This window comes from Garra rufa, chromosome 22 (genome assembly GCF_049309525.1).
Source record: "Garra rufa chromosome 22, GarRuf1.0, whole genome shotgun sequence".
In the NCBI taxonomy this organism is placed as follows: domain Eukaryota; kingdom Metazoa; phylum Chordata; class Actinopteri; order Cypriniformes; family Cyprinidae; genus Garra; species Garra rufa.
Genome location: NC_133382.1, coordinates 32,969,327 through 32,995,282, shown reverse-complemented (window position 1 = coordinate 32,995,282; position 25,956 = coordinate 32,969,327). Strand labels below are relative to the sequence as shown.

The 25,956-nt window shown below is 35.9% G+C and overlaps 2 protein-coding genes across 2 annotated transcripts; both read left to right on the top strand.

The window, feature by feature from the left end:
- The first annotated feature begins 6 nt into the window (after positions 1-6).
- On the top strand, positions 7-5,749 carry LOC141298246 (uncharacterized). Its single transcript, XM_073828758.1, has 8 exons — positions 7-35; positions 167-231; positions 318-469; positions 1,150-1,263; positions 1,344-1,398; positions 2,732-3,739; positions 4,596-4,684; positions 5,600-5,749. The coding sequence occupies exons 1-7, from the start codon at positions 31-33 to the stop codon at positions 4,649-4,651; spliced, it is 1,455 nt and encodes a 484-aa protein (XP_073684859.1). The 5' UTR covers positions 7-30; the 3' UTR covers positions 4,652-4,684; positions 5,600-5,749.
- A 3,098-nt stretch (positions 5,750-8,847) lies between these two features.
- LOC141297923 (MBT domain-containing protein 1-like) lies at positions 8,848-21,450 on the top strand. The gene is made up of 16 exons (XM_073828390.1): positions 8,848-8,936; positions 9,966-10,167; positions 10,398-10,531; positions 10,624-10,738; positions 10,844-10,926; positions 11,085-11,202; positions 11,303-11,437; positions 11,539-11,627; positions 12,824-13,058; positions 13,170-13,225; positions 13,305-13,409; positions 14,537-14,684; positions 14,783-14,865; positions 14,963-15,197; positions 16,841-16,912; positions 19,477-21,450. The coding sequence occupies exons 1-16, from the start codon at positions 8,916-8,918 to the stop codon at positions 19,593-19,595; spliced, it is 1,950 nt and encodes a 649-aa protein (XP_073684491.1). The 5' UTR covers positions 8,848-8,915; the 3' UTR covers positions 19,596-21,450.
- Positions 21,451-25,956: the final 4,506 nt, after the last annotated feature.

The window sequence follows — 25,956 nt, the reverse complement described above, 5'->3', positions numbered from 1 at the left end:
GGGGAGCTTCCACGGGAACATTTACGAAGCATGAGGTAAATAAGAGATGGAGAATGCAAAATCATGCTAATTGGGCTCTTGATTATTGTGTTTTCCTTTCCCTTGCATTCGGGTGTGGCGTGTATACAGTACTCATTCTGATGGTATATTATTTTGTGGTGTTTAGAAGTGACTTCCTGAGCTTGCCGTTCCAAGCCATTGAGTGCAGCCTAGCAGGGGTTCGTCCTGCAGGTAAAGAGTGATGTTCAGGTGTTTATCAATGAAATATAAGTTTTATCTACAGAATAAAGTAAAAATTCTTCCTTACTTTGTTTTAGGAGAGGTTTGGACTGAGGCAGCCCTGGATGATTTTGAGCACATGACATACTGTGCTGAATGGAAACCTTTACTGGCCAAACTGTACAGCTATTCTCATTCTGAGATCTCATCCTGGCCCAGCGTTAAACTCTATGACAACAGCCAAGGAAAGGTTAGAGGTCAACATCACAACCCACTTTAATGAATTCTTCAATTGTGGTATAAATTCTGGTGTTGACAGAAACTGGACTATTTTATATTATATTGCATTTAAATTTTTGCTTTTAGCAGACACCTTTATCAGTTAATTTTCTAGAACCTGTTTGAGGTGTAGTAATGTACAACTCATAGGTTGCCTCTTCTGAAACAGCATTTTGGTTTTATTTATATTTTATTTTGAATTGGCTACATTTTTACGTTTTTATTTTAATTTGTTTAATTTTAGTAATTGTCTTTTTTAGTTAGTAATTTTGGTACTTTACCTTCAATTTCTTTCAAGTTTTTCATCTCATATTTTTTATAGTAATTGATAATTATTATTAAAATAATGATTTGAAATGGATTAATAACAAAACTGTTCTGAAATTTGCTTAAAGGAATAGTTCACCCAAAAATGAAAATTGTCATTAACTACTCACTCTCATGTCGTTCCAAACCCGTAAGACCTTTGTTCTTTTTCGGAACACAAATTAAGATATTTTTGATGAAATCAGCTTTCTGACCCTGCATAGACAGCAATGCAACTGACAGAAAACAAAAATAATGACTTTATTTAACAATTTATTTTCTTCTGTGTCAGTCTTTGACGTGCAAATTGTAAGTGTGTGTTTTTTTTTTTGTTTTTTTTTTCAGGCTTTGGATCTCGGTAAAGAGTTAATTCGTCTCGGTCATGCTGTGAGCTGTGAGGATGAAGGGATTGGACTGAGGGGAGAGTGGGATGAGTCCAGATCACTGCAGAAGATGCTAGTAAGATACATATGGATTGTTTATACAGTGTATTGCAGGTGGAAGCAGCACTATAAGCATCTCTGCTTGGATCTTTACAGGATGACATGACTGGAGCAACATCAGAACTCAGTATGTCCTGCATCAGTTTGTCAGGTACGTTTTCTCGGGGTGGTTCCTCAGCTTTATGAAGGAAATGAAATGAAATGAGATACTTTCAATGTGCAGGAACCTTGTTCATGCAATTTATAATTTTTTACGAATTGTCTTTAAATTCTACATGCATCGATACATGCTTGTATTCTGCCGCATGCGCTACTGTTCAAAATCTTTGGGGTTAGTAATGTGTGCATTCTATAGTGTAATTTTTTTTTTCTCACAAAAATATTAAGAAGCACAACTATTTTAAAGATTGATAATAGGGGTCGACTGATTCTTGGCACCAAATATCAAGCATTTTTATGGTTATCTGTAATGGTCATTTTCAAAATTGATATGCAGATAAAATATTTAAAAGCATTTAAAGAGTTTTTGTCAGAGCCCTTGTTATTCTTAATTTTGACAATGATTTATATTTTTTACACCAGACACATATCAGTTCAAAATATTGGTTATCGGGCTACTTGATCTGTAATAATCGGTGTTTCGAATAAATGTTGTTTTTTTTTCCATCAAAGAATCTTGATAAAAACGTTATATACACAACTATTTTAAAGATTGATAATTGGGGTCAAACGATTATCGGCCTTCAAGCGTTTTTATGGTTATTGGTCATTTCACAACCGTTTTGCCAAGAATTTAAAAGCATTTAAAAAGTTTTTGTCAGATTCCTTGTTATTCTTAATTTTGACAATCATTTTTATTTTTACTTCAAACATATATATCGGTTTAAAATATTGGTTATCGACCTACTTGATCTGTAATAATCAGTATTTCAAATAAATGCAAAGAATCCTGGAAAAAAGGCATTATATAGCTTAACATTTTTTTAATATTAAGTAGCACAGCTATTTTAAAGAGTGACAATAGGGGTCGACCCATTATCAGCCTGGCTGAATATCGGTGCCGATATAAGACATTTTTATGGTTATCGGTGTCTATCTTTTTCAAAACCGATTTGCCAATAAAATAATTTTATGTATCATGTGTATATATATATCGGTTCAAAATATTGGTTATCGGTCTACTTTATCTGTAATAATCGGTATCGGCATCAGTCCTAAAAAACGCATATCGGTCGACCCCTATTTGATGATGATAATAATAAATGTTTCTTGAGCACCAAATTAGCATATTACAATGATTGTCTCTAAAGACTTTCAGCTTTGCTATAACAAATAAATTACATTTCACAATATAATGGAAGAGAAAATAATTTCAAATTGTAATATTTCACAATATTACTGTTTTTACTGTATTTTTGAGCAAAAAAAGGCAAAAAAAAAAAATCACACCAACCCCAAACTTTTGAAAAGTAGTCTATTTTTAGTTCAACAGAGTTTCACCAGTCCTCGTGATGGCGTATTTGAAGGTTCAGAATATCCATGGGTAAGCAAGCAGCTGGAATGGTCTTCATCTCTCACAAGCTCTTTGGAGATTGAGCGAGCCGACGTGGACCAGAGCCTGAGTTATGGACTCATGTCTTCCTCTACCTTAATCCACTCCACTCCATCTCAGAACCTGAGTGATCTAGTCAGCCAAATACTTGAGTCATCATCCTCTGCGCTAGAACCACCAATCCAATCGAATAACTTGACACCTGTATCACCCTTACAAGAGCCATCAGTGAAGGATTTCTCATCTTTGTTTACATCTCCATCCTGTGTGGAGACTGTGACATCAGCACTAGATTCCTTCACTCTTAGTGATGACGTTTTCCTTGGGAGTCACTGTTACAGCAAGAAAAATAAGATGACGTCTTCTGCATCAGAACAGACAGGCTCATCTTATACAGTGGACAGTTTCAGTGAAAATACTGAAAGCAGCAACAGCAGTGACGGCATCAGAGGAGTGTGGTATTATCTTACTTCCTCTAGGGATACATCTCAAGCATCCCTCAGCACCACCATGCCTGATTCATCCACTGCAACGTCGTCTTATTTGACAGAATCTTGTGATGAAACCACTGCTTCCTCTGGATCTGTGATTGAACTGAGTTCAGACTCATCCAGGAGTGCTGAAGATGCTGAAATGCCACTCAGGCCAGCTTTTCGGACTCATCCACATCCGAATCCAGAGGTCATCACTTTGAGTGATAGTAGCAGCTGTGAAAGCGACTTAAATGACACTTCTAAAGAGCATAAACATGAGTCCTTTACAAAAGGAAATTTAGCTGAAGCAAACCCATTAAAAAGTGATGTGAAATGCCAGAAGTCAAGCTTGAGTGATGAAATGCTGCATAATGAAGGAGGAAGTGCAACTGATGATCTTCAGGAACCAAAGAGCATGGATTTCAAAACTGAAACGGCCAACAGTGGTGAAGACAATTCAACAAGAGGTGTAACTTTTATATGTAACTTAACGATACATTGGATCTTTTATGGGACTGGTTTTCACTAAAGGGCTTTCATACACCTGATACAACTTTACACTTCACATGGGTTTGAGCTTCAATGGGACACATGCTTACCTTTTTATTACTGGTGCTCTTTTAAGGTGAAGGGTTTTCAAAAAATGTAACTCAAAACGAGGAACATTTTAGCTATTTAACATATTCATCTTGATAATGTCAGATAGCATTAAAATGTCAAAGTGTCAAATTTGTATTAATTTTACTGGTAGTCCACTGTATGAAGAATATTTGGGTATGATATGTCACGGTTTAATTTATTTTGCTATCCTCACTTACATAAATGAACTATTTCAAAAGTAAAAAAATATCCGAAATTATATCTGCTGTCTGAATAATTTCGATATGACTGCATGTATACAAATTTATTCATATTTTAAATTAGCATTAATCTTTATTTTTAAGATGTAGTATTTTTTTTTAATATTATGTTTTTATTTATTACTTCAGCTTTAGTCAGTTGCACAAGAAACATTTCTAATTTTTATATTTTATATAATATTTGTTTTATTTGCTTTATTTTGATTAATGAAAGATTTTTATTAGCATTAGTTTTAGCAAACAACTAGCTGTAGATTTTCATTCAGTTTCCCCTTGGTTTTGTATTTCGTGTGAGAGAGGCTATTTTTTTTTTTTTTTTTGTCTGTTATAGGACAGACGGCCTTAAAATGCCCCCCCAAAAAGTAAATTTGGTAGTTATTCTTGTTTTGTGCCCTTTCCATGATATACATCAGATTTGCCCCATTTAACTTTATTTTTTTTCTTTCCCCTATTCATTTTTTAGAAGTTGCCTCAATTTCCGGAAGTGTGGATGACACTATTGATGAGGAATTCAACTGACAAAAGACCAAAGATATGTATGCCTTGATATTGGTAAGCACACATCAGTATAGTCATATACAATGGTGGCCAAAATTATTAGAACACCAGTATTTTCACCAGCTAAACAATGGTTTTAAGTTAGTTATTTCCATCTATTGCTGCAGTGTGAAAGTAGGAAATACAAGTTTGCATTTCCAAACATTAATTTTGCCATTAATTGTAATAATCCAGTGAGATTTTTGTTGGCACAAGGAGTCTGACAAAAGCCAGTGGTCCACACAAAGATCTGATCTCATTTTTATCCAGTCTGTCTGGAATGACATAGCGAAACAGAAAAAACTGAGAGAGACTAAATCCAGAACAACTGTGGCAGTGTTTCCAAGATACTTTAAGGGACCTACTTGCAAAGCTACCTGAAAAACAATGCGCAAGTACGCCTAGGGCAAAAGCTGCTTTAAACGCAAAGGATGATCACGCCAAATGTTGCTTTAATTTAGTTAATAGAAGTTAATTGATAAAGAAGATCTATTTATGACATTATTTTTAACAACATCCTCATTTTACAGCATGTTTACACAAGTGTCTGAAACTTTTAACAGTAGGTTTCATGTAGGTTTCTTGAAGCGTCTTGGAGACATTGCCACAGTTCTTCTGGATTTAGTCGGTCTCAGTTTCTTCTTTTGGCTGTTGTCAGACTACATGTGTAAACTAAAATCTCACTGGATTATTAGAATTAATGGCAAAATGACTGTTTTAGAAATGTAAACTGATATTTCCTACTGACACACTACAACAAAAGACAGAAATAACTGACTTTAAACTGGTAAAAATACCAGTGTTCTAATAATTTTGGCCACCACTGTATATGTAGTTGGATACTCCTGTGTATAATATCCCATTTATGACCAGATGATTGAGTTAATGATGTCAGTCTCCCTGTATCCTCCTCTTCTCCTCCCCATGCAGAGACCAGTTGTTATCCTCATTTAGCATTCGGCACATGCTTCCCGTCTCTGAGAAAGAGCCTTACTTGACTATGCCACCTGCTCAGACTGCCTGTATTTACTGCATAAGTTCTCTCATATAAGGAGTGATTTCCACGGTTTATATCTTGTCTAAACATTTCGGGACATCTGGAAGACATTTGATGCTTTATTTGTTACTGTTTACACTTGTTCTGATTGTGTTCATCTTAATTACGTATAAAACGTTACATTAGTCATTCTTTGCATTTCATTGGTCTGAAGAACAGATAAAAGACAGTTGAAGAGCAGAGCTCAGGGAACTCATGATTGAGTTAGAAACCTCAGTATTGTTGCAGTGTAGCACCAAAGTTCCTTTGGTTTGTTTATCAGTGACACGATGGTTCAGTTTATGTTGATGGGTCATTTTTTTTTGTACTGTTTGTTTCTCATTTTCGATGTCAAAAAATATTTGTTGCAAAGTTTTATTACATTGAATGCTGCGGTACGTATGTGTATATAATCAAATAAAGACTATTATTATACCCTATATTCATTTTAATGGCTTTTTTTGAGCAAGCTGAGTGAACAGTCTTTGTTTTTAGATAATTGTTCTGTGATCTAATGGATGCACGCCGTTTGTTTAAATAATAGAGTAATAGAATAATTCAAAGGTTGTTATAAAATATGTATGATATTATGTGAAAGTAATTGAAATAACCAAGAACTAACAACAATGGCAGAGAACATGAAAATAGATCTTTTCCATTAAATTCCATTAAATTTAAAAGAAAGCATGGACTAAACGATACAAATTGAATGATTAATTCATAAAGTAGTCATTTAAATAAAAGTCACTTCTTATACAAGATTGCTGATTGAAATCTTTGTGTATGACGTTGCTTTTGTGTAAAATATAAAACATTTTAATGTAAATTGTAGCAGATGTGTGGCTGTTCTTCAATAGGTTACTGTAAATCTATTGTTTTTAACTATTGTAAAAATGTACGCTAAAAAAATTTGTGATTTTCTTCGATATCGGTCCGATTTCTAATAAATCTAATACAATTTTGTAGCAAAAAACATATCAAAATTATCTGAATTTTCTATAAACTTAAGTAAAATGTAAAACTATGTTTCTGCATTATGTGTATGCCACAAATAAATGACTCAACCGTAAGTAAAAAGATGGAAAATACTGTTCCTTGCAAAAGTATTCATACCTCTTAATTTTTTTCATGTTTTATGTTGCTGCCTTATGTTAAACTGCTTTAATTTCTTTTTTTCCCACAACATCAATCTGAACTCCATAAACCATAATGTCAAAGCAAAAACAGAATTGTCACCCAAAATTGTCATAAAAACTGAAATAAGTACATTGCATAAGTATTCATACCCTTAACTTAGTACTTACAGTAGTTGAAGCACCTTTACAGTCTCAAGTATTTTGGGTATGATGCAACAAACTTTGCACATCAGTATTTGGCAATTACCTGCCATTCTTCGCCTTACCTCTTCACCTCTCCAGCTCTGTCAGGTTGGATGGGGCAGATGCACATTTTCAGGTTCCTCCAGAAATATTTGATTGCGTTAAAGCCTAGGCTCTGGCTGGACCCCTCAAGGACATTCACAGAGTTGTCTATAAGCCACTCTTGCAGTGTGCTTACAGGTTCATTGTCCTGTTGGAAGGTGAACCTTCTGCCCAGTCTGAGGTTCTGAATGCTCTGGACTGGGTTTTCATTAAGCATATCACTATATTTTACTGTGTTGAGCTATTCTTCTACTCTGATGAGCTGCTGAAAAACAGCCCCACAGCATTAAGCTGCTACCAGCTCACTTTACTTTTGAGACAATATTCTGCAGGTGATAGCAGTGCATGGTTTCCTTCAAACATGATGCTTGGAATAGAGGTTAATCAGACCACCGAATCTTGTTTCTCACAGTCTGGGCGTCCTTTAGGTGCTTTTTATTTATTTATTTATTTTTTGCAAATTCCAAGTGTGTTTTCGTGTGTCTTCACTGAGGAGATGATTGAGTCTCCTCATAAAGCCCAGATCGGTGGAGTGTTGCAGTGATGTTTGTTGTTTCTCCTATCTCCACGTATGATCATGGAGCTCAATTAGAGTGACCATCAGGTTCTTGGTCACCAGTCTCACCAAAGCCCTTCTCCATCAATTGCTCAGTTTGATTGTTTCAGGAGTCCTGGTTGTTTCAATCTTTTCCATTAGGGGAAAGGAGACTACATGCTTCTCTGAACCTTCAATGCATCAGATCTTTTTCTGAACTCTTCCTTAGATGTGTGTCTTGATGCAATCCTGTTTCTGAGCTCTACAGACAGTTTTTTTTTTTTTAACCTCAGGCCTTGGTTTTTGCTCTAATGTGCATTTTCAGACATTTTATTAAGATGTTTGTCCCTTTCCAAATCATACTCATTCAATTGAATACAATTGCTACCAGTTAACGTCACTCAAAGTGTAGTAACATCTACAAGCAATATGAATGCTTCTGAGCTAAATTTCAACTGTCTGAGATTAGGGTTTGAATACTTATGCAATGGAATCATTTAAGTTTTTTATTTTTAATAAATTTTATAAGATTGATAAGATGTAAGCTATTAAAAACCTGTTTTTGCTTTGCCACTATGGTGAATAGAGTGTAGACTGATGTGGAAAAAGGTCATTTAATGCATATGGCAGCAACATAAAATGTAAAAAAATTAATACTTTTGTAAGGCACTGTATATTCCTTTTTGATAAACACAACAGGTTTGAAAATGTATATAAAATGGAACATAAGGCTTATAAAATCCTATTTTTTATTTATTTATTTATTTTTATAATAGGAATCCAACCGCACACCTCACTGAACTATTCACATAAGACACTATCCTCATTTCCTAAGCTAGCCACACATTCAGACATTTATCACCCCATCCATCATTTCATCCTGTCATATTCTATTACCATAAAGTTATGACCGTAGACATATTAAATTTATTAGTTCTGGTCAATAAATCTGGTATGGTACCACAAAGTCGGTATTTATTTGATCCGTAATTATTTATTTACCCTCACGAAAACATTTCCTATGACCTTATATGGTGTAAAAGGTGCAGGACAGGTAACCCGTGATTGGCTAATATCCATGTCAATCATTCTAGACCCACGCGCACGCGCACTTGAGCCATGACAATTGTTGATAATCAACTGGAGTTATTTTTGCCTTTAGAGTAAAATAATTTCAAGCCAGACACTTTCCCTTAGGGGGGCTCTTGGACCATACCACAACGAACATAAGATACCGACTTGCATGAAGGGCTAATGGAAAACCCAAGGGATATGGTAAGGAAGAGTTTATTTGAGCCCGCTTCCTTGATTTAGCGCAGTTAGCGGCTAGCTGTGTTAGCCGTCCTCTTTGTTTTGGTTGTCAGAAACAGATCCTGCTCGTCACACAAACTACAAAATTTACCTCATTCAAATAACTCGTAATACTCTTTATGGTATGTAACAGTTCATTTAAACCAGCTGTCTCACTAAATGGTGCAAATACAACTGATAATGTATGTGTTTTGTGTAGGTGAAATATACCCGCAGGCCCATGTATGTGTAAATGTTTGTGTTTATGGTTGTGTTTCAAAACGTAGTTATCAGACAGTATTTATGGGGATCATAAACGCGTTAAGTACGTTTTCACGAAACGTTCTGTCTGTGTAGAAAGCTCACTAGATTTTTAAGCACAGAATATTTGTTTGTGTTGTGATATGACCTAAAAATAATTTAATGCTGGGTTATAGGAATATTAAAAATCTATAGATATTTAGTAAAATTGCATTTTAGCAGTTGTTTTTGGAAATAGCATGCGTTCAGATGAAGACAAGAGTCAGAATTTCATTCTGAATTCAGGTCACAGTGGTTTGGACAAATCCATGCCTAATGCTATAGTCAAGTGCTTCAATACTGAAAACTATTCATATGTATAACCAGAAAATACCGTAATTTTTGCTTTAACTCTCTCCTGTCTTGAAATGTGCTGTGGAAATATTGGGTGCTAATGATATTGACCCTTTTTACATGATATTTGCTTATTTGTGACCCATGAGAACCTTCAATTTTATTTGTGTGATTTGTTCTGCTTCCTAATTCCCATCTCATTAAAGCTTTGATGAACTAAAATAAAGATTATGGTTATCACTGACCATAATATTAATCAGTACCGTATGTTTTATGTCAAAGGTAATAGTATTCAAGTATTAGTGGTATATAAGTAAGCCCAAATCCTTTTCTTTCTTTGCTCCTCCATTAATTCATCCTTTTCTCTGTCTTTTTTAATTTCTCCACATTTTTCCACTCCTCTCGCTTCGTCACGCGTAGGCTGAGCACACTCCCCGCTCAGAGCGGAAGAGGAGAGATTCGTTCGGCATGTTTGACGGGTATGACAGCTGCAGTGAAGACAGCAGTAGCAGCTCCAGCTCAGAGGACAGTGAGGATGAAGTCCCCAGCATCCCTGCCAGCCTGCCAATCATCAAAAACAATGGCCAGGTGTACACCTATCCTGATGGAAAAGCAGGAATGGGTAAGTAATTTGCACTTTTGCAGTGGGGTCCATACATCTGAACACACAAACAATGGGTTTTAATTTTTTTGCACTCTCAGATTCCAGATTTTTAAATGGTTGTATCTCATCATCAATCGAAAGCTTATTTATTCAGCAGTGTCTCAAATCTCAGTGTCAAAAAATTGACCCTAATGATTGGTTTTGTGGTCCAGGGTCATATATATGATTGATTGATTGTTTTTATGCAGCAACCTGTGAGATGTGTGGTATGGTTGGTGTACGAGATGCTTTCTACTCTAAAACCAAGAGATTCTGCAGTGTATCCTGCTCTAGAAGCTATTCCTCCAATTCTAAAAAGGCCAGTATACTGGCAAGACTTCAGGTAACTACTTATTGACTTAAGAAGCACTCCTAATCAAAACACCACCTTTATTGTTGTTCATTGTGTATGTATTCTTTTTGTGTCCCATCAAGGGTAAACCACCTACGAAAAAGGCAAAAGTCTTACAGAAACAGCCATTAATGGCAAAGTTGGCAGCTTACGCACAGTATCAAGCAAATCAACAGAACCAAGCTAAATCAAAATCAGGTAAATAAATATACAGGTTTAGCATGTCATTATGTAATTGTATTTCTAATTGATTAATGTCACATCACTTAACCACAGTGTCATTTGTTCTTTTCCCTCGTGAAGTGGTTCCTGTTGAAGGCTTTGACTGGGGCCAGTACATTTGTAGCAATAATCTTGTTGGGGCACCAGTCAGCTGTTTCAAGCATGTGAGTGTAGGTGGAGGTTGGCTGAACATTATTTAATGTTTTGACTTATATACAGTCAAGCCTGAAATTATTCATACCCCTGGCAAATTCTGACTTAGTTACTTTATATTTACTTATATTTGTTTTAAATACTCCTTTGTAACTTTATCACTCTTCAGGTGCCCATGGGTATGTGCTGGGGTGATATAGCAGAGGCGGTGAGGGTGGAGGTCCTCAATTCTGACACAAACCTCTCCACAAAAGTTTACTGGGTAGCAGGGATTGTCAAACTGGCAGGTAATGTTGTGGTTTGATGACCGCCAAGGTTTCTGTTAAGAATCCTTCAAGTATTATAACTGAAAAGGTATGATATAATATATTTTTTATTACTTCTCAGGTTTTAAAGCTCTTCTGCGCTATGAGGGTTTTGATAACGACTCAAGCAAAGACTTCTGGTGTAATCTTTGTATCCCAGAAATCCACCCTGTTGGATGGTGTGCTTCTAGTGGGAAGTCACTGGTGCCTCCTAAATGTATGTAAACTTTAAGCCATTCTCTGCTGTTTTTTTGCTGAATAGAAAATAATTTATAAATTTGAGATATTGTCTTGTTTCTGTATAACTTGTTTTCATAGCCATCCACCATAAGTATTCTAACTGGAAAGCGTTTCTTGTGAAACGACTCACTGGAGCCAAAACTCTTCCACCAGATTTCGCCACAAAGGTAAGACATTGTATCTGAGCAATGATCATAAAACTGTTCTTTGTTAAAGAGGGACTCTGGAAAAACCAGTAGAGCAAGATCATCTTGATATGTAGATACCGGTGTCAGACTTCTTATAACACAGGAAGCAGGCATCAATGACCATGTCTATTTGCACGTTATTTGTACGTCACTGAGATAAAGTTGACTTTTTGAAAGTAGCACACAGAATTGCTTTTATTGTATATAAAGTATAATGAATTATATATTTAATTTTCCCTCACAGTTATTCAGAAGAAATTACTAATTGGGCTCAGCCGGGACGCATTACATTGATCAAAGTTTGCAGTAAACATTTAGAATGTTACAAAAGGTTTTTATTTCAAATAAATGATTTTTTCTAATTTAATTAAAAATATATAATTTTCTACAAAATGTTAAGCTTCTATATAAAAAGTGTCAACAACAACAAAAAAAAAGATAAACATTTCTTGAGCAGCAAATCAGCTTATTGGAACGATTTCTGAAGGATTTTGTAAGATTGAAAACTAATGATTTAGATTTACCTTCACAGGAATAAATTTACATTTTTAAAATATAATTTTTTAAATGTGACCCTGGACCACAAAATCAGTCTTAAGTAGCACGGATATATTTGTAGCAATATCCAAAATACATTGAATGGGTTAAAATGATTGATTTTTCTTTTATGCCAAAAATCATTAGGATACTAAGTAATGATCATGTTCCATGAAGATATTTAGTTTTTTGGGATAATTTGCCACCGTAATTATCAACTTCATTTTTGACTAGTAATATGCATTGCTAAGAACTTAATTTGGACTACTTTCAACGCTATTTTCTCAATATTTAGATTTTTCTGCGAGATTACAGATTTTCAAATAGTTGTATCTCAGACAGATATTGTCCTATCCTAACAAATCAATAGAAAGCTTATTTATTCAGCTTTCAGATGATGTATAAATCTCAATTTCATAAAATTGACCCTTATGACTGGTTTAGTAGTCCAGGGTTACAAATATAGTCTAAATATGTATTACTGTTTTTAAAGTAATTTTGATCAATGAAATGAAAACTTGGTTAGCATAAGAAACTTTAAGAAAACATTAAAAATGTTGTGAACCGCAACCTTTGAACGGTAGTGTACAAGTCTCCATCTGTGAGTAAAAACTATTTGTATAAATGTTTAACTGAAGGTTCAGGAGAACATGCAGTACCCGTTTAAGAAACTGATGCGTGTGGAAGTTGTGGATAAGACCCACCTGTGTCGAACTCGCGTGGCCCTGGTGGAACAGGTGATCGGCGGACGCTTGCGCCTGGTGTACGAGGAGAGCCAGGACGGCACTGATGACTTCTGGTGTCACATGTACAGCCCACTCATCCACTCCATTGGCTGGTCGCGTAGCATTGGACACCGCTTCAAAAGATCTGGTCAGTGTGGGAGTCTGAATGGTTTTTGATAGACATTTTCAAAGTTGATTCAGCAAAAATAACATTTGATGACCCCGTTGTGACTTATGGATTTAACGTTTCCCTCTGCAGAGGTGTCAAAGAAAATGGAGGGCCAGATGGATGCTCCCTCACAGTTGTTTCTTAAGGTATATTTGGCTTTTAGTTTTTTTAATTCAGCTGTGTTTACAGTCACCTTCATGTGCATGTCATCTTTTGAACCCACAGGTTAAGGATGTGGATCAGAGTGGGGAATGGTATAAAGATGGAATGAAGTTAGAGGCAATAGACCCTCTAAATCTCTCTGCTATATGTGTTGCTACTGTAAGAAAGGTAAAATGCCATATTTTTTTCTTTTAGACTTAAATGTTAAGTTCAATCGTAACACTGCAGTAGTACAAATACATAGAAATGTATGAAGTAGTGATTTGTAATTCAGAAAAAAAAAATTATATAACAGAAATCGTAAAATACGGGAAGATTTTTTTTTTTTTGCTTAATGTTTATTGAACTTTTATAATAATAAAAGGATGCAGATACAGGAGAATGGAATTTTTTTCCCCACACTACTCCCAACCCTGAATTACACAAACCAAACCAAAAAAAGGCCCCTCAATGCACAATTATAGAGTGTATGTCAATTATGTACAAAATAAACTTTGAATCAGAGTTTAGAAACAAAAATATATAAATATAATTGCCCATGTACATTATATACATCAGCACATCAAACAAAACATTACAAATATAAATGATGTACATACTCAATACACTTGATCAAAATCAAGCCACAAACATAAGGACATCCTAATGATTAGACTGATCAACTACAGAAGAATTCACATAATCAGATAAAAAAAAACTAATAAAAGTGTCCCAAGTTTTAGAAAATATGCCAGTATTGCCCTTTATTGTGTACCTAATTTTTTCAAAATGAATGAAGCTTGTAACATCTTGCAGTTAGTCATCAAAAGATTGAGGAAGATTTTGTTTCCATAGCCAAAGGATGCCCGTCTAGCTAATAATGTTAAAAAAGCTGACGCGTTTGCAGAACATCCAGGCAAATCTGTGACATTTGGAGAAGGTGCAACCAAAGGATGAGGCTCGTCACAGAGGAAAACATTTAAAAACTGATAACCAAAAATAAGTTATGGATGAACATAACCAAAACACATGAATTAAGTCTGCAGGGGGCCTGACGACAACAAACACATATTGGATCAACATCATGCCAAATTTTCGCCAACCTTAATTTTGTCTAATCAATTCTAAGAATAAATTTTAATTGAATAAGACTATTTCATGCACAAATAGAAGAGGTATGGACAAGGAACAAGATCTGGCTCCAGATCTCATCTTCAAATGTGAGGCAAAGGTCCGACTCCCACTATTGCTTAATAAAAGAGAGAGCGGGTAGAAATAGAAGTATTTTTAACTTGGAATTGATTATCATCTTTCAGGTTTTGGCAGACGGGTACCTAATGATCGGGATTGATGGTTCTGAGGCTGCTGATGGGTCAGACTGGTTCTGCTACCACTCAACCTCTCCCTCCATCTTCCCAGTCGGCTTCTGTGAAATCAACAACATTGAGCTCACACCCCCAAGAGGTGCCTTTCCTCTCTCTTTCTGCAGTGTGATCTGATCTCACTGCAGCACTGAATGAAATTCAGCCATTTTTACTAATGAATGTGAAACTGCTCCACAGGGTACACCAAACTCCCTTTCAAATGGTTTGACTACCTCAGAGAAACGGGTTCAATTGCAGCCCCTGTGAAGCTCTTTAACAAAGTAAGTTTTCCTGCATAGACTGAGGAATGCATTGTGTTTTGTTACGCAATTACACATTGGGATGCTTGTATTAAATCACACCCGCTCTTGCTTTCAGGATGTACCGAATCACGGCTTTCGTACAGGAATGAAGCTGGAGGCAGTGGACCTGATGGAGCCGCGTTTGGTGTGTGTCGCCACAGTGACCAGGATCGTCCACAGACTCCTGCGTATTCATTTTGATGGCTGGGAGGATGAGTATGATCAGTGGGTGGACTGTGAGTCTCCAGATCTCTACCCCGTAGGCTGGTGCCAACTGACTGGCTATCAGCTGCAGCCGCCTGCCACACAGAGTGAGTGAACAGTCCAGAACATTCTGATTCTAGAAGGTTCAAATAGTTTCTTAGCAACACTGTTTATTCTCAGATTAATTGTCTTCTAACAGTTTTTTTTTTTGTTCTTTTGTTTTTTTATTTTAGTTTTACAGTTCTTTTCTATTGTGTCTGACTCTTGGATTTGAACTGATTGATACTGTACATGTAAATTTAAATCTGTACACTACCAGTCAAAAGTTTTTGAACAGATTTTTAATGTTTTTTTAAAGAATTCTCTTCTGCTCACCAAGCCTGCATTTATTTAATCCAAAATACAGCAAAAGCAGTAATATTGTGAAATATTTTTACTATTTAAAATAACTGTTTTCTATTTTAATATATCATCAAATGTAATTTATTCCTGTGATCAAAGCTAAATCTTTAGCATTATAACTCCAGTCTTCAGTGTCACATGATTCTTCAGAAATCATTTTAATATGCTGATTGGCTGTTCAAGAAACATGTATTATTATTATTATTATTAGTTGTTAGGTACGCAGGAGCTAAACCATTTAGGACCTTATAAGTAAGAAGTAATATTTTGTAACTGATACAGGACGTAATAGGTAGCCAGTGCAGAGACTGTCAAATTGGGTTAATATTTTCTAATAAATAAATAGTAAAAATATGTCAATTTTACTGCTTTGCTGTACTTTGTATCAAATAAATGCAGGCTTTGTGAGTAGAAGAGACTTCTTTAGAAAACATTAAAAAGCTTACTGTTCAAAAACGGTAGTGTATGTTTGAATGGTAGTGTATGTAAATGACCTCAATTGCTAACCTCTGTATACCAGCATAGACACGTCAGGATGGCCGAGTTACTTAATACTGAGTAAACACTGACGTGTAAACTAGGCCATCATACATTTTGAGAGTGTAGTTACGTAATAATTACTATATACTTTTACTAATAATTACTGCATCTGCAAACTTTTCTTGTTTTCTAGTTATGTAGTTCCAGACTTTTCTTGTCTTTTTGACAGATCCAGGCAGTCACACATAAAGAATGGCATGAGTCGCTTGACTTATGTACCATGTAAAGTGTAAATAAGAATAGGCTAATAATGTTGATTTTTATATCTATAATTCAGTATTGATTAGTATAATATGGAATAATAACAATATGTGACCCTGGACCACAAAACCAGTCATAAGTTGCATGGGTATATTTGTAGCAACAGCCAACAGTACCAAATTATGGGTCAAAATTATCGATTTTTCTTTTATGCCAAAAATCTTTAGGATATTAAGTCAAGATCATGTTCTGATCTTTACTTAAGTTGGCAATATGCATTGCATAAGAACTTTTTAAAATATTTAAATATTTATCAATATTTTCTTAATTTTTTTTTTTTTTTGCACCCTCGGATTTCAGATTTTTTTTAAACAGACCAAATGTCCTATTCTAACGAACCATACATCAGTGGAACTCAATTTTAAAAAATGTACCCTTATGACTGGTTTTGTGGTCCAGTGTCACATATAATAACATCTGTAAATATTTTTTAATACAAGTTTTTGTGTGCTTAATTCAGAGTAAATAAAATGCTGCTGTCTTTTTTATTGCATGATGTTTCAATGATTGGCTGCATAGAATAACAGCTTGTCCCTTTTGTCCTCAGCCACGAGAGAAGCACCGCCAAATGTCTCGAAACAGAAAAAGAAGACTGCACAGTATAAAGGACAAAAGAAAAGTGAGTCCAATCTTTTCAATCTGTCAATCTTCTCTCTCCTCTCACCGAACAATGATTTTGGGTGCAAAATTGGTCCAGGAGCCGTTTCTTCTGGGCTTTTCTCAGCTTTGGGTCTGCTCTGGTTCTGCTTGATAGCCGGTAGCAGTTGTCACGAATCTGTGGGGTCACGGATAATTACAGACAACTGTAGCAATCAAGAGAGGCACGCTCCCTCAGGGTGACAGAATCTGTGCAAATGATTGGTAGGGGTCAGATTTGCAGTCATCATGTTGGGTTCCACATTGCCTTTCTCAGGGCTTCAGTTTCTCAACCCAATCACCCTTCTGTTATGTAGAAATCAAATTAAGGTTCAGATCAGAGTTGAAATTTGGGCTTAGCCGGAGGATGGCCCGCAGTGTTGTGGAGTGGAGCTCGGTAGCCTGGGTAACCTCAGTAACTTCGGTAACCTCAGTCTGGCTTGGTGTTTAGAGAGGAAGATTCCAGTTGGGAGGAGGCCGATCGGTTTGGGTGGGCCTCTGAGGAGGAGGAGCTTCTCGGGTGATGAAGAGCAGACTCCGCCCCATTACCTGTCCCACTTCTCTGGGTCCGGGCGACCTCCCACCTCAGGTGTAGAGCATGATCGCTCTCTCAACTCAGGTAACTCAATTCTCCATCACTCAGGGAGAGGGCGCCACAGAGCTCCTTCCTGTAGACCTTTTCAGGTTGGCCGGCGTGAAGAGTTGCACGTCATCAGGTGTCTGAGTAATTTGTGCCACATACACCATTAACAACAGCTGCATGATAAAACAGGATAGTTTTACGTTTGACTCAGAAGATCTGCGTGCGTGGTCAGTTTCATCCCACACCTGACCTTTTTATTCACTTTCGGTTGGTGTGAATTAATAGCTTTGGGATGTTAAAGGAATTGGTCACCAAAAATACCATCAATTCAGTCACTTGCCCTCATGTTCTTTAAAACCTATTTATATTTCAAAGTATATTTAGCGTATGTGCTGGTTCTGTCAAGCTCTAAAATGAAAATTTAAAGGGATAGTTCAGCCAAAAATAAAAATTTATTTATAAATTAATTACTCACCCATGTTGTTCCAACCCTGTAAGAACTCATCTTTGGAACGCAAATTAAGATATTTTTGATGAAATCTGAGAGTTTTCTGACCCACAATAGACAGCAACGCAACTGACACGTTCAAGGCTCAGAAAGGTAGTAAGGGCATCATTAAAATAGTTCATGTGACATCAGTGGTTCCACCGTAATGTTATGAAGCTAAAAGAATACTTTTTGTGCACAAAGAAAACAAAAAGAATGAGTTAATTTAACAAATTCTTATCTTCCAGTCCAGTCTTCGACACACTTTTACTTGAGTACCACAACTTTGGCTTTCTGATGTAGAACGACCATTTCTCTTAGTTCATCATCTACTTTTTGTAAGCCAAGAAAATACATTCTCGTAGCATCTGGACCTTGAATGTGTCAGTTGCGTTGCTGTCTATGCAGGGTCAGAAAGCTTTTGGATTTGATCAAAAACGGGTTTGGATCAACATAAAGGTGGGTAATCAATGACAGAATTGACAGTATCCCTTTAAAAAAAGCAAATGTTAATATATTTGTTATACAATACAAGAAAATGTAACCAACAAGCATTATTTCTACAATAAAACAAAAACATTCTTATTAATATGGTTACAGAATTGTTACCAGGTATGTACTCTAACATTGCAGGTCATTTACCATTTAATAAGTTTAATAATATGGCTTTCTGTTTAATGCATTCAATCCAAAGTAAAATTTCAAATTAAAGATAAAAATTAATCAGTATGGATCTTTAAAGAAAACCACAAAACCAGTCATAAGGGTCACTTTTTGAAAATATATACATCATCTAAAAACTGAAAAATCAAAATATTGAGAAAATCGCCTTTAAAGTTGTCTAGATGAAGTCCCTAGCAATACATATTACTAATCAAAAATTAAGTTTTGAGATATTTGTGGTCGGAAATGTACAAAGTCTTGACTTAATATCCTAATGGTTTTTGGCATAAAAGAAAAATCGATCATTTTGGCCCACAAAATGTATTTTTGGCTTTTGATACAAATATGCCTGTGCTACTTATGACTGGTTTTGTGGTTCATGGTCCCATATATTATAGACAGCAACCCTTCCTTCAGCTGTTTGTAGCTCTGGTCATTTTAAAATCATACAGGATGACATGAGGGTGAGTAAATGAGACAATTTTCATTTTTGAGTGAACTGTCCCTTTAAATATTACAGGTAAGTTTATGAGCCTACTAAAATGCTTGTGTATTGCTGCCTGGTTGATTTCATTCAGTGAATGCTACAACATGCTTAAATCTGAAAACAAAAATGGAAAGGGTTGGTTTCTGTGGGTTATTGCAGAATCTTCTCTTTTTTGAGTAGTTCTTAGTTGAAGTGTAGTTATACTTCTCCTTTCCACTTATACTTCTTGAAATGCTAGTCCTGTGGTGTTTTCACAGCCAGTTTTTCCACTTAATGTGTGTTTCATTTTATGGATCGGTGTTCTTGTGTCTCGTTTTTGTTTTCCAGAGGCCTCGCTGCAGTTGAAAGAAGAGACTCCTGAGATGGACGAGTTCACCTTCTCGCAGGGCATCTCGGACCAGGAGAGCAACGGCTCAGGCAGTTACTACATCAGACAAGAGCCCTAAACCAGTACCAGCCATCACAGAGCCTCACCTCACTGCCAACAGCACTGGAAAAAAAATCCCACTCGGAGCGATGCACACGAGGCCTGGAAGAAGACACAGTGACTTCCCCTCACACCAGGTCTCTCTCTCTTTTCATTTTTGGTTCCTTTTCAGGTTTGAAAAAAGCTTGAAGGACTTCTCAGTCATTGATCCGAGAAAGAAGAGGGGATTTTGTTTTGAAATGGAGAATACTGTTTTGTTTGTTCGGACTTTTTTCATTTAAACAAATTGCCCGATGGACTTTTTCTCCTCAGTGTTCATTGTACTTGAAGTTTTCTTCACTTTTTTTCAGTCTTTATTTCCCCTTTTTGCTAAGAGAAAAAAAAAAGTTTTTGGGGGGTAAGATTTCAGTACCTTGTGTGTTTTCTTGCGCTGTTTCATTTGTTTTGGATGGGTGTGCATTTGGTTAAGAGTAGTAAAAATCTATATTGAGACAGTATATTCATATATGTATGACATTCATATTAAACACACATATATAAATATTTAAACGTATAAATATAGTAGTGGAATGAGGGATGATGGTATTGATATCAAACCTTACTGGTATGAAGAGTTGACTAACGGAAAACACTCACAATTTGCACTACAGGGATAAAAATATACGTTTTGGCCTGTAAATCGATAAAGGTAAAAGCCTTCAGCTTTATTGTATTGTGATTAGAAAACATAATTATAGAGGTGGGATGTGCTCAAGTCAAAGTGAATATTGTGATATGCAAAAAAAAAAAAAACGAAACAAAAAAAGTTATTTGATATTTAACGCCAATGGTTTTGATTTCGTTCTCAAGAGCCATTTTTATACAGGCGGTCGAAGTATTTTGTGAGCCGTAAAATAAAACGCAAGCAATCACTGCTACCTGAACACTACCTTCCTGTCATCTCCGATGTTGACGGCACGGCAGAGGATCCTGGTAGACTTTTGTAGTATTGCGAGTTTCTGAACAATACAGCGCCAGCTTGTTCGTCTACCAGCCTCTTTGCTCGTGCATCACATCCCATGCATTTTCCTTAACTCACAGCATTCATTCCAGAATAAAAGCATTTTTACTACCTCTACGAGAGAAGCTGATTTTGAAATATCCAGGTTGAGGATTCACGCGGTTCCTCGACTTTGCCTCGCTAAGGTTGCAATAGGTAGTTTTCACGCTCCATTTGAAAGGGTATCCTCATATTTTATGCAAATGGCAACTATCCACTTGGACACATGGCTTGTTTCACTTTAAAGTCTACGCATCATTTATATTTGTATCATAGCAAGTTATCGACAGAGTTCTTGAAATGGAAAAGAAAGTTATGCAATAATAATGTCTGTTGTTTTACGATGTCTTACTCAAATCACACAGCTCATAAATATATAGACTTAGATACATTCTATAGACTTAAAACAAGATATTCTTACAATATATTGCAAAACTGTGACAATTTTCTAAGAGCTAGACTTGAGCTTTCCCTGTTCTAGATCGTTCCGAGTGTACATAACCTTTATAACATCCGATAGGATCAGCCGATATTACATTTGCATAGTGGTTTATCTTAGTAGAACTATAAGCTCTATTCAATACCAGTAAGGTTGTTGGTGAACTCTCAGGAAACGTATCTCATCGACTTCTGCTTTATTTGAAGGTTCAGCTACGCGCTTCTAAGACCATACCGCCGTTTTGTTTGTTTCCGATATTTGAAGCTCCTGACAAATGTGACCATGTCGTTGTTTTCCTTCTTTTCCTCTGGTTCATCTTGGCTTGCATTCGTTCATCAAATGCTGAGTACATTTTGTAAATGGTCACCCATATGTTAAATTATGGTTCATTGTATAAAGATCCAATGTATTTTTTTTAACAAGTGTTGTTGTTGTTTTTTCTCTCTTGTAATTTACTTTTTCTTTTTGGGTTCTAGCAGATGTTTGTACTGAATTGGTTTATTTTTTTAGTCATTTTTGGGTTTCTTCAGTAGCTGTTGTGTTGTATGCATGTGTAGTTTTCCAAATGTACGGCACTGTTGTGTATTTAATTTGTAAACTTCATCAAACTGGGACTTCATGGCTACATTTTCCATCAGCTTTCAATGTCAGATTTGTTTGTTTTTTTCCTTTCTCATAAACCCCATCCGTAGCATCAGGATTTAGGTACACACTGGTGATGATCATGCTTGTCGGCTAAATTTAATTACTTTGTTTCTTCTTAATATAACAAGACCAAAATCTCACAATTAAAATGACTGTTGAGGCAAATTTAGCTGCTAACCTCAAATGAATTTAAGCCCTAACGCACAACTTCACCTTTAAGTAAACACTCTCTCTCTCTCTCTCTCTCTCTCTCTCTCTCTCTCTCTCTCTCTCTCTCTCTCGTCAGCAGAATTGATGCCTTATCCTCTGTTGTGTTTTTTCTCTATATAAGTAAAGCTATTGAGTCAAACAGAATACAAAATATAAAGAAAAATATGTTGTCCAGTAGAGTGATTATCAGTGCATGCAGCAAATGTGAGAATCTTATGAGGGCCAGTGTTGTTCTGGTCTCGATACTAACACGGGTTTTTGTGACGTTCCCTCTGTCCTCAGTAATCACATCATGGTGCTATATATATATATTTGATAACTCATTCATTAGGTCTATTAAAAGAAGAATTAAGTCTGTAATTATAAGTTGGAGAGCTGGTGATTATAACTTCAGATCTGTATTTTGGATACAAGTAGCCGAAATCATTTGTTATAACGATGAAAAAAAAAAAAATAAAGAACTAACATTGACCCTCATAGTACATAGAGGTGAGGGTGGTGGGTTTGTAACTTTTTTGATAGAGTCTGTATCTGGTCTTTATTGCTTTATTTCTGATGATAATGATGATGATGATGTGTGCTGTGATATGGGGTTTGATAGCTTATATGTATATAGTTCAATTGTGGGGGAAGCTTTTGTTGGTTGAATTTTATGTTAATTTGTTTACAAGCATTTCAAACTGTTTCCGCATGGCTGTGAAAAATGTATCTGTTGAATTTGAAAAAAAAAAAGAAATTTTTACACTGAATTAAAATGATACTAAACGTTTATCTGTTGACGTTGTTTTTACTTCTTGGTACTTAAAGAATTGGTTTATTTACTCAGACATGATGACGTGGGGATTTCTTTCTTCAGTCGAAAAGAAATTGAAGGTTTTTGAAGAAACCTTTTCAGGATTTTTCTCCATATAGTGGACTTCAATGGGGATCAGCGGGTTGAAGGGCTCTACACAATCCCAGTCGAGGAATAAGGGTCTTATCCAGTGAAGGGTTTGGCCATTTTCTAAAAATGGTTACTTTTTAACCACAAATGTTCCTCTCACACTATTTTGTATGAGTTTTTTGCCCCACCCTACCTTTTTGAACCGAAGTACTAACCGTGTGTGACCTTTCCAACCTGATTATGTAATGCGTGAAGTCACAGACGCGTATTGCAGAGCTAGTGCAAGACCAGCATTTGTGGTTGGGGTACTAGTTTTGGTATTAAAATATGTCGTTTCCATACCTAAAATGCATATTTTACAGTCAAGTTATGCTGATTGATCATAAACACAGCTAAAAAGCTTCCTACCACAGTGGCCATCCTTCACAAAACTAATATCTACCACAGTTTTATCACAGGTAGAATGCAAAATGTTTAGAAGCATTTTTAAACTTTTAACCCACGGGAGAAAATCAACCCGCCGCAACAGTTTAAAAACAGCCCAGTTCTGTGGAAAACATGCAGATTTGGCAACCCTACATCCAACACCAGCTGCATCCAAAGAGATTTAAATAGTCTGCATATTGATAGCGACTCTGCTTATATTCAATAATAGAATGCTTGCGGGAATGGGATTAAGAAAACAGTCCAGCGCAAGGCTTTAATACAAAAACTCATACAATGAATGGCGAATGTAGAAAGCAAAATCCAGGGGCCTCATTTATAAAGACTTGCGTAAAAACCATCCTTGATTTAATCTAAGAACTTTTCTGATTTGATCGTAAGAGCGATTCAGAGAAAACGAACGTACCACGAAATCCATGCGTACGTCAGTCATTCGGTTATAAATCACAAATGATCGTGGAATTGTGTGCAGCTGAATGTTCCGCCGTCGAAACGCCCCTGCTTAATTAATTAACATATAAAGTGAGCTCATTCCTAAAGCAAAAACTCTGTGACAATCGCAAGTAAAAAGGAGCGCAAGAAATCAAATTATAGTGAGGCTGAACTATCTGCAATACCAGGCATTACCACAAGGAAACGGTCGTACGCCAAGCTGGAATCTGACGTGGAGATAAGTACTTTTCCAGGTCAAAGACGGTTTTTATAAATCTGTACTTTGACGTGGATTTGATCGTACGAACACTCTCAAATCAGTGCGTAAGAAAGTTTTATAAATGAGGCCCCTGGACATTTTGGCCTATTTAGCCGATTGGCCGATTTTTTTTATTCCAAAAAGAGTACGTGTCCGGGGGAAAAGAGGATGTATGGTCACCCTGTTTACAACAACAGGAAAAATACAATATAAGATACAAATGAAATCAACCATGTTTTATTTATTTTTTAGGTACAGACTATTTAACAGTAGCATTCATGAAAGAAGTACCACAGAAACTTAACCAAATGTCAAAATAAAACACTATGACTTAAGTATGCAATGTTTCTTACTTATGCTACTAAAATTGTTCAGTCAAGAGTAGTAAGTAATTCTCCTTTTCTTTAGTTGTTTGATTAACATCAGTCACACAGCAGCAGGTTTATTAGGCTGCTGTCACTTTAAGGCCGTGTGTGCACCAAAGCCTTTTTTCCCGCGCTCAATGGGAGCGTTGCGTTTTTAAAAAAGTGCGTCTTTTTCTTGGCGCCGAGAGTTGAAGAAATACCTTTGATTTTACCTTTTTCTCGAATCAATGCCACAAGAACAAGAGGTATTACATATTCATATCAAATTAACATTAACTGCCAGAGAAAAAGAAGAAACAAAATAGAAAAAAATTCAATTACATAAATTTCAATGTTTTTAGAGCATTAACGTTACATGTTTTCAGTGCTTTTTTGTTTGTTCCAAGAGATTTACATACAATTTAAAGTCATTAATAAAATGAGAAAAATTTGGTTTACACACTAAGCCCACTTTTTCTTATGTATATGGAATTTTCCTAATAAAATAAACAAATGTATAATATGTTGCTCTTTACAATTCAATTTTCCATTTTCTGTATAAAAAAGCACATAAAATATACAAATTTCTATCATACATTCCATTTTTCTGTTAATATAGAATTCCATATCTTTCCAAAATAATCTTAATAAATAAATAAATGAATAAATACAATGAACAAGAAGATGCAAACTGGTTTCTTTTTCTTGATCACAAAATTCACAGGTATATGAAATCTTAAGCTTAAATCTTTCCAAACTTTGGTTTTACCTTTGAGCAAAACGCAGCGCTCATCACTGCCACTTTTTAGTCAGCTAAAAGTTAACCAATCACAGCGAAGGATGGGCGGGACAAATTCCACACCGACCAACCCCCACATCGTACTTGTACAATAATGACAGACGAGAAGAAGCAGATCAACGGAACAAAATCATTTTATATTCAAGAATAAACTATCTGCGAAATCAGATACACTTCCACAGATATTCCTTACCATAGTAGCCAAACCGTCTCAACTGAAAAAAAAAAACCCTACAGAAGAGCTCTCAAATGCTTCACGATTTGATCAGTTACCCGGATGCGCGACCATACTGGGGGTACTCGGATGTAAACAACAGCATTAATTGCACATTTAGGTAGTACTGAAAACGCTGTTCTTCTAATTAATGCTGTCGAATCCATGGAAAAAACGTGTGAAAGGTGCTAAATCATATGGAGAAGACTTAAGTAAGCAGGAAAGGGTTCAATATTTTGACAAACTAAAGTTAATAGGTAGTAAAGATACGTTTGAGCAGTATTAATTAAGATATTAGCCTAATATTTCACCTACCTGACTGGAACTGATAAGAACAAACACTAATGTTGTCTCGATTCTTGCCCTGGAAATCCTGGTTCAGTTTGTTCAAACACAAAAACCTTTTGTTCCTCAGTTGTTTGCACTTTTCTCCTTGATTTGTTATAGCTTTCATCAGTCTATAGTACTCCAAAAGTTTTTCCTGGTCTGACCGATTAGTACAGCCCAAAACATGATGATAAATATAAGTTTCATTTGGTTCAGTGGCATTGTTTATGTTTAGTGACGCATCATTATTGTGCAACAGGGTATAAATAGTAATAACTGACTGGACACTTTTAAAAATGTTCATTATTTTTGGTGTGGAACAAAGAGACAGTTATTTAAAGCAGG

Bases quoted from the DNA above. Each gene is read 5' to 3' on its own strand.
- LOC141297923 (XM_073828390.1), top strand. From the start codon at position 8,916: ATGGAAAACCCAAGGGATATG. The intron at 11,438-11,538 runs GTATGTAAACTT...TTGTTTTCATAG, and splicing joins GTCACTGGTGCCTCCTAAAT to CCATCCACCATAAGTATTCT. The intron at 13,059-13,169 runs GTCAGTGTGGGA...TTCCCTCTGCAG, and splicing joins ACACCGCTTCAAAAGATCTG to AGGTGTCAAAGAAAATGGAG.
- LOC141298246 (XM_073828758.1), top strand. The intron at 1,264-1,343 runs GTAAGATACATA...GGATCTTTACAG, and splicing joins GATCACTGCAGAAGATGCTA to GATGACATGACTGGAGCAAC. The intron at 1,399-2,731 runs GTACGTTTTCTC...GTCTATTTTTAG, and splicing joins GTCCTGCATCAGTTTGTCAG to TTCAACAGAGTTTCACCAGT.